The sequence below is a fragment of the Pyricularia grisea genome (genome assembly GCF_004355905.1).
Source record: "Pyricularia grisea strain NI907 chromosome Unknown Pyricularia_grisea_NI907_Scaffold_4, whole genome shotgun sequence".
Classification (NCBI taxonomy): Eukaryota; Fungi; Ascomycota; class Sordariomycetes; order Magnaporthales; family Pyriculariaceae; genus Pyricularia; species Pyricularia grisea.
In genome coordinates this window covers 1,030,377-1,045,017 of record NW_022156718.1, presented here as the reverse complement: position 1 = coordinate 1,045,017, position 14,641 = coordinate 1,030,377, and the positions used below count along the sequence as shown (strand labels likewise).

Genomic DNA, 14,641 nt, shown 5'->3' with positions numbered 1-14,641 from the left:
TCAACCAATACCACTCATCTCATCAATTCCAATCAATCTTTTGATCAACCACCACAATGTCGGGCAACTCGAACCAAATGAGCAAGAACGATGCTTCTCGCATCCAGTCCTCTTCGGTAAGCAACTTCTAGGCATGACCAAGGGGGATCGTTGTTCTCCAATGAATGGATCTGACAAACTCTCAACCGTTCTATAGGACAAGACCTTCAACCAGACGGGCAACAATGACGGCGGCTTCGCCAGCCGTGCTCAGTCGGCAGCCGACAAGAACACCAACGCTTCGGCGGCAGCTTCTGGCGGCAACAACCAAGGCCAAGGCCAAGGCCTGGGTCAGGGTCAGAAGTAGAGTCTACGCAGTCACCTGCCGAGATTCCCTACAACTCGACCTAGTTCTGAGATGATACTGGAGGAATTTGGCGGTGTTTTTCTTTTCATGACTTGGCCAAAGGATATCAGTGTTGTGAGGGTTTTGGGGTGGACATGAAAAACGGAAAGGGCGCGATCGGGTTTCTTTTCTGTGATAGACTGTTTCCTCCCATTTTCATCTCAACCTGAAAACGAGGTTGTCTTCTCTGGTATGGGAATCTCGCTTACAAGGACTTGACAGTCGTATCTAGTTCACTTGGCAAGCCATCCATCAATTTTAAAGAGTCGTCACTCACATCTTTATAGAACGTTGCCGTTTACTCAAGTGTACTGACTCCGCATCCTACTGGCGCTGGCCCAGACTTTCGGGATGCTAGTACAACGACATTGCCGGTCGTTGGGTTTTAGTGCGGTCCCGCGCGGTGCGGCGGGCGTCATCCCTTGCATGCGCCCTTTTGGCACATGAAAAAGTTGCGGTCAAAAGCGCACCTCGACGTCATTTTGCCCAGCCCTGTCGTGCCACCCTCCCTTGGACGGGTGATGGGGTCAGCTCAGTACGGTTTTTAGTAGGCCTTCGCTTTCGTTTAAAACAGACACTCTAGAACTAGGTCTGGTTATTGAAATTTGCGCGATTCCCGAATGAGATGATGATTTTGCCCGGTTTGGAACAAAGACTATTACCTGGCGATGAACAAATGATAAAAAGAATAAAAATAAAAATGGTCAACTTGATGATATTAGACCTGGTCAATAATAGGTGGGCTTGGGACGCGTGACCATCAAGATCGACGACATAAGCGATGATCTCCGCCTCAAAGTGGGTGTCGCAAGGGGTACAGCGATTTAATGTCAGCACAGAAACATCCTTTTCACTTCTTTACTACCTGGTATGGTACTTCTTTCTATGAAGGGCTGCAAATGGATGCAACAAGGCAGCTTTGATTTGGGCAAGTACAACTGACCTGCGATGGCGGGGTAGGTAAGGCAGGTAGGTAGGTAGAGGTATAGTGGTATTGGTGGGTAGGGTGACCAGATAGATAAGGCAAGTACAATAAGTAAGTACCAAGGTAGGTAGCTACCTAGCTATCTACAGGTGGTACCCTCCTAGTTTTCTTAGATCTTGAGCTCGAAGCTTCTGATTGGCAGCTTATGCGAAACTCGCAGAATTGCAGGTTGTCCATTGGCCAAAAGCGTTCTTTACCTGGTAAGCTTGCAGGTTGCCTCAAGCTACTTGTCACCACCTTTTTCAGCTTGCCCTCTTCATGAACCCTCAATGACGGACCTCTTTGACTGGCACAGTCTGGACCGCGGACGGTCGGCATCAGCGCGCCAAGGACATATACGCCATAATGCTACACTACGACTTGCAGCAAGATCGCATGCGTTGGGACAGAGCTTCCATAGCGCCGGTCACATGCGGCCGACGTAAGTAGAGGGCAGCTCGCCGCTTGCTCTCGCTCCTTTTTGAAAGCTCTTGTTCATTATGTCGCGCATACTTCTCTTTCTAGCTAGGTTGAACCAACCTGCGCTGCTTGGCATAGTTGTTATCTTCTTAGATACTCTTTGCCATTTTGCTGGCTGATCAAATCCCAATCCGCTCTTGGTGGATATTTCTGCCCCGTACTTCACAGTTCGATTGCCTTGGTCTTCCATCGGCTAGACCAATATGGCACTTTCATTGAGCTTGTGCGCCCTAGCGGTCGGTGTCTTGGCGCAGTCGACATCCTCGGAAGAGATCGTATGGTCCTCAGTCGCCTACATCTACCACGGCGAACGGCAGCCTCTTGTTGCCCTCGGCAGTCCGGTTCTCACACCGCTTGGAGCCCAGCAAATGTTGGCCCAAGGTGCTTACTTCCGCGCCCGATACTTGAGCAGTGGAACATCTGACAGCACCGGGAGTCCACACCGTATATCGAGTCTCGATGCAGATTCTCTGGATTCCACCAAGATTAGCGTAGTTTCCAGTGACGATGCCTACGTTTCCTCGAGTGCCATCGCCTTCATGCAAGGACTGTATCCTCCTGTCACGGGAACCATGGCCGGCATTGCGGGAGGTGCTGCGGTCGCAAGGCTTGCCAACAATTCTGTTGTCGAATTCCCACTCAATGGTTATCAGTACCCTAGAGTACAAGCTTCGTCAATGTTGAGTTCTGAATCGGTCTGGTAAGCTTCTCTCGGGAAATTGTACGATCATGTCTGGAAGTCAGCACTACTGGGGCTACTAACTTTACTTCTTTCCATCTTCAGGACCCAGGGCTACCAGGATTGTCCCTCCAAAACTCACTCAGAACTGGATATTGTCAGGAATACAGAAATGAAGAAGCTCAGAGAAGACTCGCAGTCTCTCTTCAACAAGTTTCGGGAAAGTTTGTTAGAATCCTCGGGCCTGTTCAAGAGCGGCTCAGATTTAGCATACGACTATTTCGGTAATGCTTACGATGTTTACGACTTTGTCCGATACAATTATACCCACGACAATGTCACGCAGACCATCATCCCGCGGGCAGATATTGACAGCCTCGAGAAATATGCCGCTCGACAGCAACAACAGCTCCACGGCAACCTAACTGTAAGCGGTACAGAGCCAAACGACCAGATTCGCGCCATCGGCGGCAAGACAATCGCCACAAGGATTTCCTCGCAAATCAGGGCATCCAGCAATGATTCGATCTCGATGCATTCAAGCCTTCAAAGAAGCAAGCTTACCTTGATCTTTGGCTCTCACGAACCCCTTATATCATTGTTTTCACTCACTGGGCTCGTTAACGGTAACAGCAAACAAGTCTTTGAGGCTCTCCCCAACCCCGGGGCAGCAATAGTTTTTGAAACTTTCACAGCTGGAGGCAGTGCACCTCAGGATGGCCAACAACCTCAACAAGAAGACCTTTTGGTGCGCTTCTTGTATCGCAACGGCTCGGAAGATAGCGCACCATTCGTGGCATATCCTCTTTTTGGTAGGAGCAATGCCGAATGGCGGATGAGATATACCGACTTCATGGAGGCGATGGACCGGATAGCCATGCCGACGTGGCAGCTGTGGTGTGCTGCTTGTGGTCATGGGGCAACATTTTGCCCTGGCAATAAGGCTGCTACATCCGGACTTGACGGCGTGAGTGTATCAGTAACATCAAGTGGAAATATGAGCCTGGCAGTAGCAGGGGTTATTGGTGCCGTTTCCGCCCTAGCCCTCATGGCGATTTTGACAGTCATGGTAGCCCTTCTTGGCGGTCTTAGGCTCAGTCGCAGAAATCAGACGCAAGCACATGGCCCAGGTGGCTTTTTTACATCCGGTGGCTTCCGGGGCGAGGAGAAGAGAGAAAACGACCGTGACGTACAGGTTACCCAAGGCGGCATCCGGCACGAACGTTCCGGTAGTTGGGAGCTACGCAGCGCGGGTCCCCAAAATAATCAACAAGTTGCGCGTGGTGTTAGTCCTCGGCCCGGACTCTCCGTGCTGCGGCAACAAGGGGAGAGCCAGATATCGGGAAAACGAGGCGGTGATGTACCGCCACTGGAAGATGAGACCAGCAGCATATTTGGTGCATCACCCGTGGAACCAAGGTCTGCCATCTGAGCATAGTCTGCTTCTGTATCTCGCCATGGATGCGAACGGTCATCGTGTCGATCTTTGAGATGGCAATAATGGTTCAATTCGTCGGCCTATATATGTGTCATCTTTTGTTCAGATTCATTCTCCCAATATTCACGGCTGGTCTTGCATCTCTTCAACGCTTGTCCGGTCTGATCTACAGTCATTTTGCATCACCCCTGTTCGATTATTGCTGTCTGGGATATGGCCATCAGTACTAGTCTAATTCCAGAGATACGGGTAAAGGTTTTTGGAAAGTTGGACTTGAGTGTACCTGGGTGATGCTGCCAGCATGTGATATTACCTGGTAAAAGTTTATGTTCATCGAATGGCACTTTATCTTTGGCTATTTGTTCAACGGCGGCAGGCTGACTGTGTTTTAAGTCATTCAATTGGTTGCTCAACCTGATACCGATCCCTTGGGGAGATCATGGCATTGATTAATAGGCAAACAAGAAACGGAGGGTTTTGCGCATGAGGAATCTCGATGCGACCAGCGGTTGGCAGCTCATTCCGGAGTATTCTTGATGACATATACTTTGAGTTGACTTACATCCATAGGTGTGCTCGTCAGAAATTTTACTCGGATGGGACATATTTGGAAACACTCAAAGGTATCACGATTGAAACTGAAAATCGAACCAACTGACTCGCAAAGTGAAATCTTCAACAAACTGACCTTGGTTTTTTTCTTTACTAGATTAGTTCCTATAGTCCATTTGCACCATCATTAATAATACCCACCAAGTCAAGTCCCGAACCGCACGTGGCATAGTTATGCAAGAAGCTCTGTCAGAGACGACGATAAAGCCTTCGAGAAAAAAAAAAAAGCTTCGTTCCATGGAAGAAAGCGGAAAAGCATTCTGGACCATGAAATGTGCAACCCCGGGACCCCGTGATCACGACTCGGAACAGTGCGTCGACAAAAGGTTTCCATGAACGGTTCTCAACAGAGATTGATTGGAGTATGTTGAACCGAACTTGGAGGTAAATCCAGCAAGCTACCTACGGAGTAGTTAGAAGACGTGGGTTTTGGATTTCAGTCTCGTGTGCAAGGCGTCTGATGTTGACGACCTGCAAGAGCCCAGACCAACGGGGTTAAAAAAAAAAAAGCCCACACCGGTTTATTCCTTGTCTATTCTACAGTAATAACGAATGAAAAAAAGCAAATCGCCTATTCGGGGAATACGCACACGGGCCGCATCATCGACAAGCCTAACGGTCAGAAAACCCGATAAGACTTCGGGAAGTGGGTTGGTTCGGGGCGGGTGGCAAGCAAGCCTCTCATGTTTGTCGCACTTTTGTTTGTTGTTCCGTCAGCTGTGAGCCATAGATAGCCCCGTACATACATGCCTACCTAACACTAGTCGCACAAACTGATGGTCATTGCAATCCGGAGGCTCCATTTTATTTTCTTCACCTTGGTTCTCTGATGGCTTTTTTTCTTTTGACAGCGAAGAAAACGATCGGCTTTTGTTTCCAGGTTGAGTATGTACCGGCCGGTAAGTACGGGGGCGTCTTAGTTACTAGTTACAGTCTAGACTAGTTCTAGTTCTGGACTAGATCCAGACTACAGCGTAGTATTCTAGATCGGTTTTGTAGCCCCCCCTTTCCAAGCACTTCCCACTTGGTAGTCTCAATGGTGGATTTTCTTTCTCGGTGCGTGGCATCAAACCACAGCGTTTGACATTTTTCTCCATCTAGGACAATACTCTATAACTGTTGGCGGGTTCTTCGCGCTCTCTCGCGTGCGTGGGCCCGTGACCTTGCGGGCGCGTTGCAAGGGCAGCTGAAACTTTTTGTGTATTGTTTTACGCGCCTGTTCGGAGCGTGCCGGGTGATCTGTTTGCCCTTTGTTGTCGAACAACACACCGGCTCGAAGGTAGTTTTTTTTTCTTCTTATTCTTTGCTTCTTCTACTGTATCCACCCCTCTTTCTCTCTTTTTATCTTTCTTTCTTTATTCTCTGGGTAATATCATATCTCCCCCCCCCCTTTTTTTTTTTTTTTTTTTTTTTTTTTTTTTTTTTTTTTTTTTCAAAGAAACAGCATCTTGACACGAAGTCGTCCCTCTGTTTCTCATGACTGTATTTTCTGGATGAAGGTTCCTACTCAGTGGTTGAGATCTGACCGGGGTAAATCCTTACCAGTGGTACATTACCAACGCTCCCACAATGCGCCAAGAAATATGTCTTTGTCGGGTCGTTCTGTTGCGAGGCATGGGATACCTACCCAAGGAGCAAATTGATTTTCACTTCCCGGAAGTTTTTCCGGTCGCGCTGCCTCATGAAGTTATGAATAGGTATTTCGTGTTCGACATAGTTAAAAAAAAAAAAAGAAAGAAAGAAAAGCCCTTCAGAGCTGGGCAATACGTCATTTGGAGACAATACTGGGTTCACAGTAGCCTGCATCAAAAAAGGTAGAGATGGAGCTAAAACAAAACCACCGGCGGCGTTCACCTCTTGAGCCCAAAGTTGCGCAATGGCATAAATGTACTATATACTCTGTAATGCTATTTCACTGGCAGCATTTCGGTCATGCCATTGAAAAAGACATCGGCCGAAAGGTGGATAAGTTAAGGAGCAGCCTGGAATAGATAAAAAAAGGTGGGGTTTCATTTTTGTTGTTGCTGTTGGACTATTACTGTATTTGGTTGGGCGAGAGAGATTCTGTGGGACTTGGCGCGGCATTGACTCGACTGACATCCAATGGGTACGTGTCCCATAATTAGCACTACTCATAGTATACTACGTAAGCAGCATGGTAAGGTGCAGCAACAGCTGTAGGGACACAAACCTGTGCAGTAAACAACAGCACATACGTATACATAGTAGAGTTATGTTATATCGAAAGCGTGATATAAGTTGGTCCCTCCAAATCCCCACAGCCGATTTACCATTTGCGCCCAAGCATTGGTCAAGTCACATCACAATTCTTCTAATGATAGATGCTTGGCCTACGATGATCGTAGAGCTTCGGTGTGTTTTTTTGGTTGTGTACGATACAAAAAAAAAGGAGAATGCAATGTAAGTGGGTTTTGTGATTCGCCCTTGTTTTCTCTAGACTAGAAGATGGCTCCTGTTGTTAGTTCTCTTCTAAATAAATATACTATCGTGCAAAAAAGCTTGACATGTATAATCCATTAGGCTAATTTTTCTTCCGGCTGTTTCCAATGAGCTTGACATATAGTATACTAGTAAAAAAGATAAAAGACAAAAAAGAAAGAAAAAAAAAAAAAAAAAAAAAAGCTTCCCGACGGGCCGTTGGAGAATTTGAGCCGTGTCATTCATTTGTTGAAGTTGTTTCTCTCCTCCACCCAAACACTTTACTTGCATGCAGTACATTACCTTACCTACCTACCTACCTACTTTACCTAAGGTTATAGTAACCGGTACTTGTTACAGGACCCAGACCCGTAGTTCAAAAGCATAATCCCAGCTGTCATCCGGGATCGCCCCTGACATGGAAACCCCCGCATAGACCCCAGAGTGGGATGATGTCTTGGCGCTGAAACCCTCCACTCGCAGCTTTGCTCCTTGAGATCCACTACTGTCGTCTTTCACCTACCGCCACCCTAGCTTTTTTTTGTTTTTGGCCCATGCTTTGCTGCATGCAGCTTGCAGCATGTTTGCTAACGTTTACTTCTCTTTTTCTTTCTGTGACGTCGCCCACATTCCTTCCCCTTGGTAAGGAGGTATCAGATAGTGAAACGTTGATCAGCAAAAAAAAAAAAAAAAAAAAAAAAAAAAAAAAAAAAAAAAAAAAAAAAAAAAAAAAAAAAGCCGACTTGCCTAGCAACCCGCGTGTGAATTTTTCCCCGACGTGGACACGAACCAGTGGTTAGCTTAGAGGAGCTGACAGTCGTCGGGTCGGCGGTCCTTTTTATCGCATTTTCCGTAGGCACAATGAAGACGTAAAAGGAGATAAGCTACTGCACATCAAAGGTGCGTTCTCCCCCAAGCATATCCCTGACAAATGACCCAACTTTAGCAACCCTACCCGCATACGTGGTGGCATTGGCTGCCGCCGGCTTTAACCCTCGCTCGCTTTTTAGAGAGAACTAAAAAAAAGAACTTTTTTTTTCTATTTTATCTTTGTTACTTTTATCTACCAATAGTATTTCCCGACCCTCTCGTGGTGCCCACCTTCCAGAAAATTGTAGCGCCAAGACCTGCTATTAACAAACAGAATGGTACAGTACAAAACCCACCCACTTACCACTACTACGACGTACGTATACAACCTAGGTTTTTTTTTTGGGGGTCAACCAACAGGGGAACATTCGTCGATCATAGATAGATCTTCTGGTTTTGAAGGGCAACAAGAGCTTCCTATGGTTTGGCATCGGAGGGTCCTACGCTAGTTACGTCGTAGTCGGTCCGCATGGGGCGCGTTGGGTGACACCGTACCAATAGTAAACTTTTTCTTTCTTTCTTTCTTTCTTTGCTCTAATCCCACCCAGAAGACATGCAGTCATGACAACAACTATTCTCTTTCCTAGACCTCTGTACCATGAAGTATGCTCTTTCCTTCTCGTTTCTCCACGGAACGCATTGCTGTAATTTAAATTTTCTTTTTTTGTTTCTCAAAGAAAAAGGAGTTCATTTACCATGTGGGAACGAACAAGGAAGAAGCTCCGATTTGGTAGGTCAACAACTGACTTGTGTATGCAAATCAGAGAGAGAGAGAGAGAAAAAAAACAAAGCGCCAACATGTACCATGCAAGTTTTCTGACTATCCATCCCCCCCCGAATAATAGTGGCCCTATCGGCTTGCGGGGGAGAACGCACATCTTCGTTCGCGAGTTGAAGAAATGAGAACCAGTTACCAGAGTCGGGGTTTACGTACTCATCCCCGCCACCAAGCGGGACCCCTGTTCTGCATGATAGTGAAACAGCAACAAACGTCTTCTTTGAGTGAAGCCGTTTTGGTCGGGGAGGCCATGAACTTTTTGCCGATGACCTGACTGGGGGCGGAGGAGGTCGCGTCCCCGCTCGCTTTTTACCACGCACAGGGAACAGGGACGGCCCCAATGCCTAGGACCAGGTATCCCGGCCTGATCTAGTGAGACGAAGGAGCAAAAAAAGAGGCAAGTCTTAGAGAGGTAGAGATGGAGTCTGTACTTCTCCCGCGCTTCCACACCCTAAGCTGCTTGTCCTCGGATGAGTATATATCATGGTCTCCTGACCTCTGTTCAACTTTTTCCCAGGAGCTTATTCCATCCCACTCATCATCCCAGTTTTCTTAGATAAAACAACCAAACCAACCTTTTTTTTTTCGCCTCGTTTTCTTTTTTGTTTCCTTCGATTCTTTTATATACCGCCGGCCCGGTTTTTATCTACTGTTACCTTTTATCAAACCTCTTTTTTTTCGTTTCATTCAAGCTTTCCTCATCCCAAAACGACAACAGAAAACAAAACAGTCAAAATGAAGTTGATCAGCATCGTCCTCCTCGCCATTGCCGGCACCACCGCTGCACAGCCCGACATGTCTGATATGTCCGGCATGGATATGTCCGGCGGCATGGGCGGCGGCGGCATGGGCGGCGACAAGAAGGACGGCAAGGGGGGCATCATGGCCACGTGCAACAAGATGTTCAAGCTTGAGGGCCTTGAGAAGATCGCCGCCAACGAGACGCTCCTGAACAAGATCACCAGGAACAATGCGACCAGGGCCGACGCCATCAAGGACAAGGCCAAGAAGGCCGAGACCGAGCTCAAGACTTACCAGAGCAACTCGACCCTGGTGACCGAGTGCGGCAAGATCGCCGCCGAACGCATGGAGAAGCAGCAGTGCAATGAGATGCACCGCCTGGAGCAACTGGAGAAGATCGCTGGCAACGACACCCTTCTGAACGAGGTGACCAAGAACAACGCCACCAGGGCCGACGATCTCAAGAAGAAGGCCGAGGAGCGCAAGGCCACCCTTGAGACCCTGCAGAAGAACACCACCCTGACCGCCTTCTGCGCCGGGGAGACGGACAAGATGACCTGCATCCAGATGAAGGGTATGGAGATGATGGTCTCAAAAGCCAGCAACCAGACCTTCCTCGATGCCAAGTTCAAGAACAACCAGACCAAGATCGATGACTTCAAGAAGAAGGCTACCAAGATCGACGAGAAGCTCAAGTCCCTCCAGTCCAACTCGACCCTCATGGACGTTTGCAACAAGATGAAGGACTCCAAGGGAAGCGGTAAGTTATTTTCATCCTTTTATCCAACAAGATACATGGTATTTCTCTTATTCCCCCACCCATGCACAGTTTTGCTGACTTGCTTCTTTTTGTTCGCATTTACAGATGGCACCACCAACGGCGGCCGCACCAGCAGCCCCTCCAACGGAGGTGCCTCCATCCAGCCCTTCGGTGTTTCCACCTCAATCGTGGCTCTGTTCGCCGCCGGTCTTCTCCTCTTGTAAAGCAGATGATGACAACAACCACAGGAACGGGTATGGCTTATTTGCGGATATGGGACTGGATGTTGTTGAGTGGGTCTTTTGGAGGGCACACACAAAAGAGGGGCCCCTCTATACTCTTATCGGGATAGCTTTGTTGTCTTTTTTGTTGTAGATACACGTTTTGGGATGTGAAATATTTTTTTTTGAGGCGTTTCATGATCGTTTTCGCTTTCGTGCTTGCTGTTCTCTTGTGAATGCAGATCCAATATGTGCCGATGTAACAAAAAGACCCAAGACCTGATGGTTGTGTTTTTCGGATATTCGGTAGTAGCCGTTCTGGGGATGAAGAGATAGACTCAACAACAGACGATTATTGTAGCGAACATTCTGCCACTCCTTGGTCTCTAGCTAAATGGTTTTTTTTAGTCCTGTCAGTCACACTGATTTGATGCCTTCAACAAGATGTCTACTGTATCCAGAGCGATCGACGGGTTTGCACTGAATCAAGCTTGGGCTCTCAAAGTTTGCTTTTCTTGCTTCGCAAAGTGCGACTACTCTGGAAGTATGATTGATTAACCTCTTTCGAGTATTGAGCTTAAAGTCGGAGATCCGGCCCTGCTTGAACCTTACAGCAACAATGGCAGAATAGTTGCACACACACAAAAACATGACAACCTATCGCAGCTTATTACTTCGCGAGAGAATCATTCAATCTCTTCAATGACTGCTCGCCTTGTCGTTTGGTTGGTGCTGACCTGGATATTTCCCAAACCAATCTCAAGTCCAGCCAGTCGGATGGCGTTATCACTTGGATTAATTGCTCCGGTGTCCGCGGGGAGGAGTGATCTCATCCTCCAATTCTCAAGGCTCTGTACCACATCCCGGGCATGTTGTTGGACCAAGCCATCATTGTCGGTGCTAGCCACATACTCCAGGATCCGTGTTATATCCGCACGACTTTCGTCCGTCAGCCCGAACCCAAGATGTCTCTTGTGCTCTTTGGCTTGATCCAGCGCTCGAACAAAACTCAGCACGATGAGGACTGCCGAACGTCGAAGTATGCCCTTTTCAGCTTCCGTCTCCAGCGCCAAGACTTGCATGCTCAGATCAACTGCAGATGACACCAAATCTGGACCTATCCCGGCTATGTTTGTCTCGATTCCAATAGCCAAAATGGACAGCGCGGAGCCTCGAATGCGAACGTCTTCCGCGCCCCTCTTGCTACTCCAGCCTTCTACAATACTGTTGAGAATAGCGTTGTCTGCACGTTGTCGCTCCGACAGCTCTGCGGTATCTCTCTCGTCAGGTTCGTCATCCAGCTCACCCCTTTCAGCTTTCATCTTGCGGAGTCTCTCTTCTCTGGCCTGCTTTGCCTCGGTCTTTGGCCGGCGCCCTCGCCGACCGGCCAGCATCAGTAGAGCATGGCAGACCTGTTGCGCCGTGTCGCCAGCAAAGGTCTCGCCCAGTCGCTCAACCACTTGCATGAGTGCCTCTCCAAAACGGAGCCGCGTGTCGACAGCCGCCATCTCGCTTGCATCTACGTATCGGTCGATAAGTTCGCGTGTGACAGATTTTGGATGCCTGTTGGCTAGCTCTATGTACATCTTGATGACCCTTAGGTTTATGTACTCATCACTTTCCACCAGCAGTGACGACATGAGTACGAGAACCGCCGGGATGTCCAAAATGGTGCTGTTTGCCGAGATGAGACCGTGGATTAGGTTGAGCCCCTCGACCCTGACGGGTGCCGGGGAATCAGGTTGCGTAATGTACGATACAGCAAGTGCATATGTCTTTCGCTCTTCAAGCTGTCGATCTGTCTGGCTGGGCTGCATCTCAGAGGGTTCGTCAAATTCAGCACGGTACTTCAAGTATCGCGCTATATTGGCTGCCGTTGTTGAGCTTTCTCCAATCGCCATCTTGCTCAATCTATCCAACGAGCTTTCAATGGATTCAATGAGCTCCTGGTCTACCTTGCGCTGCTGGAAGTTTGGTGTTGTAGCAATTAGATTCAGCAGACTCAAAGCAACTGAGAGGACTTCCTCATCATGACTAAGTTTGGCCTTGTCAGACAGCAGATCATCTACCAGCTTCAGTATGTGTCCCGGTTGACTGGCTAGCTTGTCCTGAAGCTTAAGCATCATTTCCTGCAACACCTGGCCTCGAAGGAGGCCCTGGAGCGGATCATCGTTGGTCTTCTCCTCAGCTTTGACGAGAATTGCTGGCTGCTGCGGATCAGGATTCGATTTGGCCCATTTGTTGAAAAGGTCCAGAAAAATCGAGGATATTACCTCGTCGGTAAATGCTGACGAGATTAAAGCAACAAGCTGCTGGGCCTTGCCCTCTGCCTGTTCAAGGTTTATCTTGCCAACTGCCAATGATTCGGCGTCAAACTGGCGGGGAACAATGAGTTGGAGCGTACCATCCTCTTGGCTATCGTAAATCCACAGCAGCCGGTCCCTCTCGCGCTCACCATTGTACAAAAGGTTGTCGATGATGCAAGCGATAGGGTCAAGCGAGCTGGCGACGTTCAAGTAGATAGTCAGGAGGTTCTTGGCTGGACGACGGTAGTCCTCCTCGTATTTGTCACCGTCAGTTGCCCTAGCCACAATGGCCCAAAGGGCTAGTAACAAAGGCTGGATCAATCTTCTCGAAAGGCCAGGATTAGGGTGATGCACTACTAAATGTTGGAGGCGGCGTAAAGCTGTGGATAGGTCCGATGGAGAAACCAGCACTGAAGGCTTGCTGAGGTCCACCACGCCGCTTTCCAGTGCTGAGCTTTGCATTGAAGATACTTGGTGGGCCCCGGGCTTAATGGTCTTTTGTAGAGGCTCGACGAAGCTGCGCCAGCCAGGCGTTCCTGAGTGATTGTTAATCTGATTTTTCCCACACAGTATTCAGTTTACATATGATATCAAATGCCTACCTGGAGCACCAAATTGCCTGCGGCCAAGGATGCCAAAGCCGATGACATACGCAGCGACCTTTGTAAGGTCAAGTCCATCTCGACCATCAAGAATGTCCAGTAGCTGAGGAGCTATGCCGGAAAACCAACTCTCAGGATCAATCGAGGATGGAGGTATGGAGAGCAGCCGAGAGGCCAAAGCCATGGCCTCGGGCGATATTTTTGTAGGGCCCCTTGCTGCGCCATCGGGCTTCTTTTCAAGCGAGCTGCTGCCGTTCAATGGATGCACAGCAAAAATGAACTCAAGAGTGGCCCGAACTCCATATCTCCTCAAAGGCACAGCGGCCAGTAAACGCATGAACTCTAGACGGAGCCATTCCGGGACCCGGCCAGGGCGTACCAAAGTATTTAGAGCCGGGACAATAGCAACAGTGCTTGAACTTTAACGGCAGATACAGACAGTCAGACCAGACTTTGTGATGTATGATGATCATCTCATATGACCTACTTTTCAATGAATTTGTTGAGCTGCAGCTTGGCATCCTCTTTTGAAGTGGCTGTCAGAGCAGGATCATAGGCCTTTGTGCCAAGATCCACTAGAGACTCGACGAGTTCATCAAATGATGACTTTTCGGGTGCCATCTTGGCTCATTTGTGCAAAGTTGGTGGGTAGGGAATTTCAAAGCAATGGCAGCGGGACTGGGTTGAAAAAAAAAAAAACTCTGTTTATGTTTCCTAAGATGGTTGTTGATGGAGTAAAATACCAAAGAAAACTCCTTGTGTTTTGATCCATGGATTTTAGAGGCGAAAGTGAGTGAGTGACAAACAAACAGCCTGACAGGAAACGGAAGGCACAATTGTGATGACCAATCAATCGCCTGCAGAGGTTCCATGCCTACCTAGGTACCTACCTAGGTAGGTTTGACCAGGGTTGCGGGGGCAATCCTGGTTTCTGGTCAAAATCGATGTCTAGACACGTGATATCGTGTGTGTTATGTAAGCTCAATTCACGCGTTCTCTTTAAACTGTGACGTATTTCTAGGCTCTTCTCAAATCCCGCACACATCGTGGCGCGTTTTCTCCTGCCACTCGATACTCACTCCTAAACACCAACGCATCATCTCCTGGAAATTTCAGCTCTGCAATGCTTAGCATCTTGCCCGAATCCGTTGCGACTTGCATACCATCCACGGCACCTTATCATCGAAACGCAGCCAGGTTGTTGAACAGTTCGGCACCCAAGCTATTTATCCATGACGCGAAACGCGGTTGTTCCTGGTCACAATTCAATCAGATCTTCGAATGCTCTCTCGGCTACCTTGCCACCCTCTGCACCTCGCCTCCCCCACAGTCTACCGTCTCCTATTGTTCCGTCAGGAATGTGCTC

General features: G+C 48.4%; 4 protein-coding genes across 4 annotated transcripts; 3 read left to right on the top strand and 1 right to left on the bottom strand.

Moving 5' to 3' along the window:
- Nucleotides 1–56: 56 nt before the first annotated feature.
- Nucleotides 57–346, top strand: PgNI_07047 (uncharacterized protein; the record flags this gene model as incomplete). The annotated part of the gene is made up of 2 exons (XM_031127064.1): nt 57–116; nt 197–346. The coding sequence occupies 2 exons, from the start codon at nt 57–59 to the stop codon at nt 344–346; spliced, it is 210 nt and encodes a 69-aa protein (XP_030981302.1).
- Nucleotides 347–2,032: 1,686 nt separating this feature from the next.
- Nucleotides 2,033–3,940, top strand: PgNI_07046 (uncharacterized protein; the record flags this gene model as incomplete). The annotated part of the gene is made up of 2 exons (XM_031127063.1): nt 2,033–2,529; nt 2,614–3,940. 2 exons carry the CDS (start codon nt 2,033–2,035, stop codon nt 3,938–3,940), a joined length of 1,824 nt encoding a protein of 607 aa, XP_030980658.1.
- A 5,083-nt stretch (nt 3,941–9,023) lies between these two features.
- PgNI_07045 (uncharacterized protein) lies at nt 9,024–10,561 on the top strand. The gene is made up of 2 exons (XM_031127062.1): nt 9,024–10,146; nt 10,252–10,561. The coding sequence occupies exons 1-2, from the start codon at nt 9,381–9,383 to the stop codon at nt 10,368–10,370; spliced, it is 885 nt and encodes a 294-aa protein (XP_030981013.1). The 5' UTR covers nt 9,024–9,380; the 3' UTR covers nt 10,371–10,561.
- Nucleotides 10,562–10,877: 316 nt separating this feature from the next.
- PgNI_07044 (uncharacterized protein) lies at nt 10,878–13,896 on the bottom strand (the record flags this gene model as incomplete). The annotated part of the gene is made up of 3 exons (XM_031127061.1): nt 10,878–13,209; nt 13,276–13,694; nt 13,763–13,896. The coding sequence occupies 3 exons, from the start codon at nt 13,894–13,896 to the stop codon at nt 11,054–11,056; spliced, it is 2,709 nt and encodes a 902-aa protein (XP_030980660.1). The 3' UTR covers nt 10,878–11,053.
- Nucleotides 13,897–14,641: the final 745 nt, after the last annotated feature.

Excerpts from the sequence above, each read along its gene's own strand:
- PgNI_07045 (XM_031127062.1), top strand. The coding sequence starts at position 9,381 with ATGAAGTTGATCAGCATCGTCCTCCTCGCCATTGCCGGCACCACCGCT. Across the intron at positions 10,147-10,251 it reads GAAGGACTCCAAGGGAAGCG|ATGGCACCACCAACGGCGGC; the intron begins GTAAGTTATTTT and ends TCGCATTTACAG.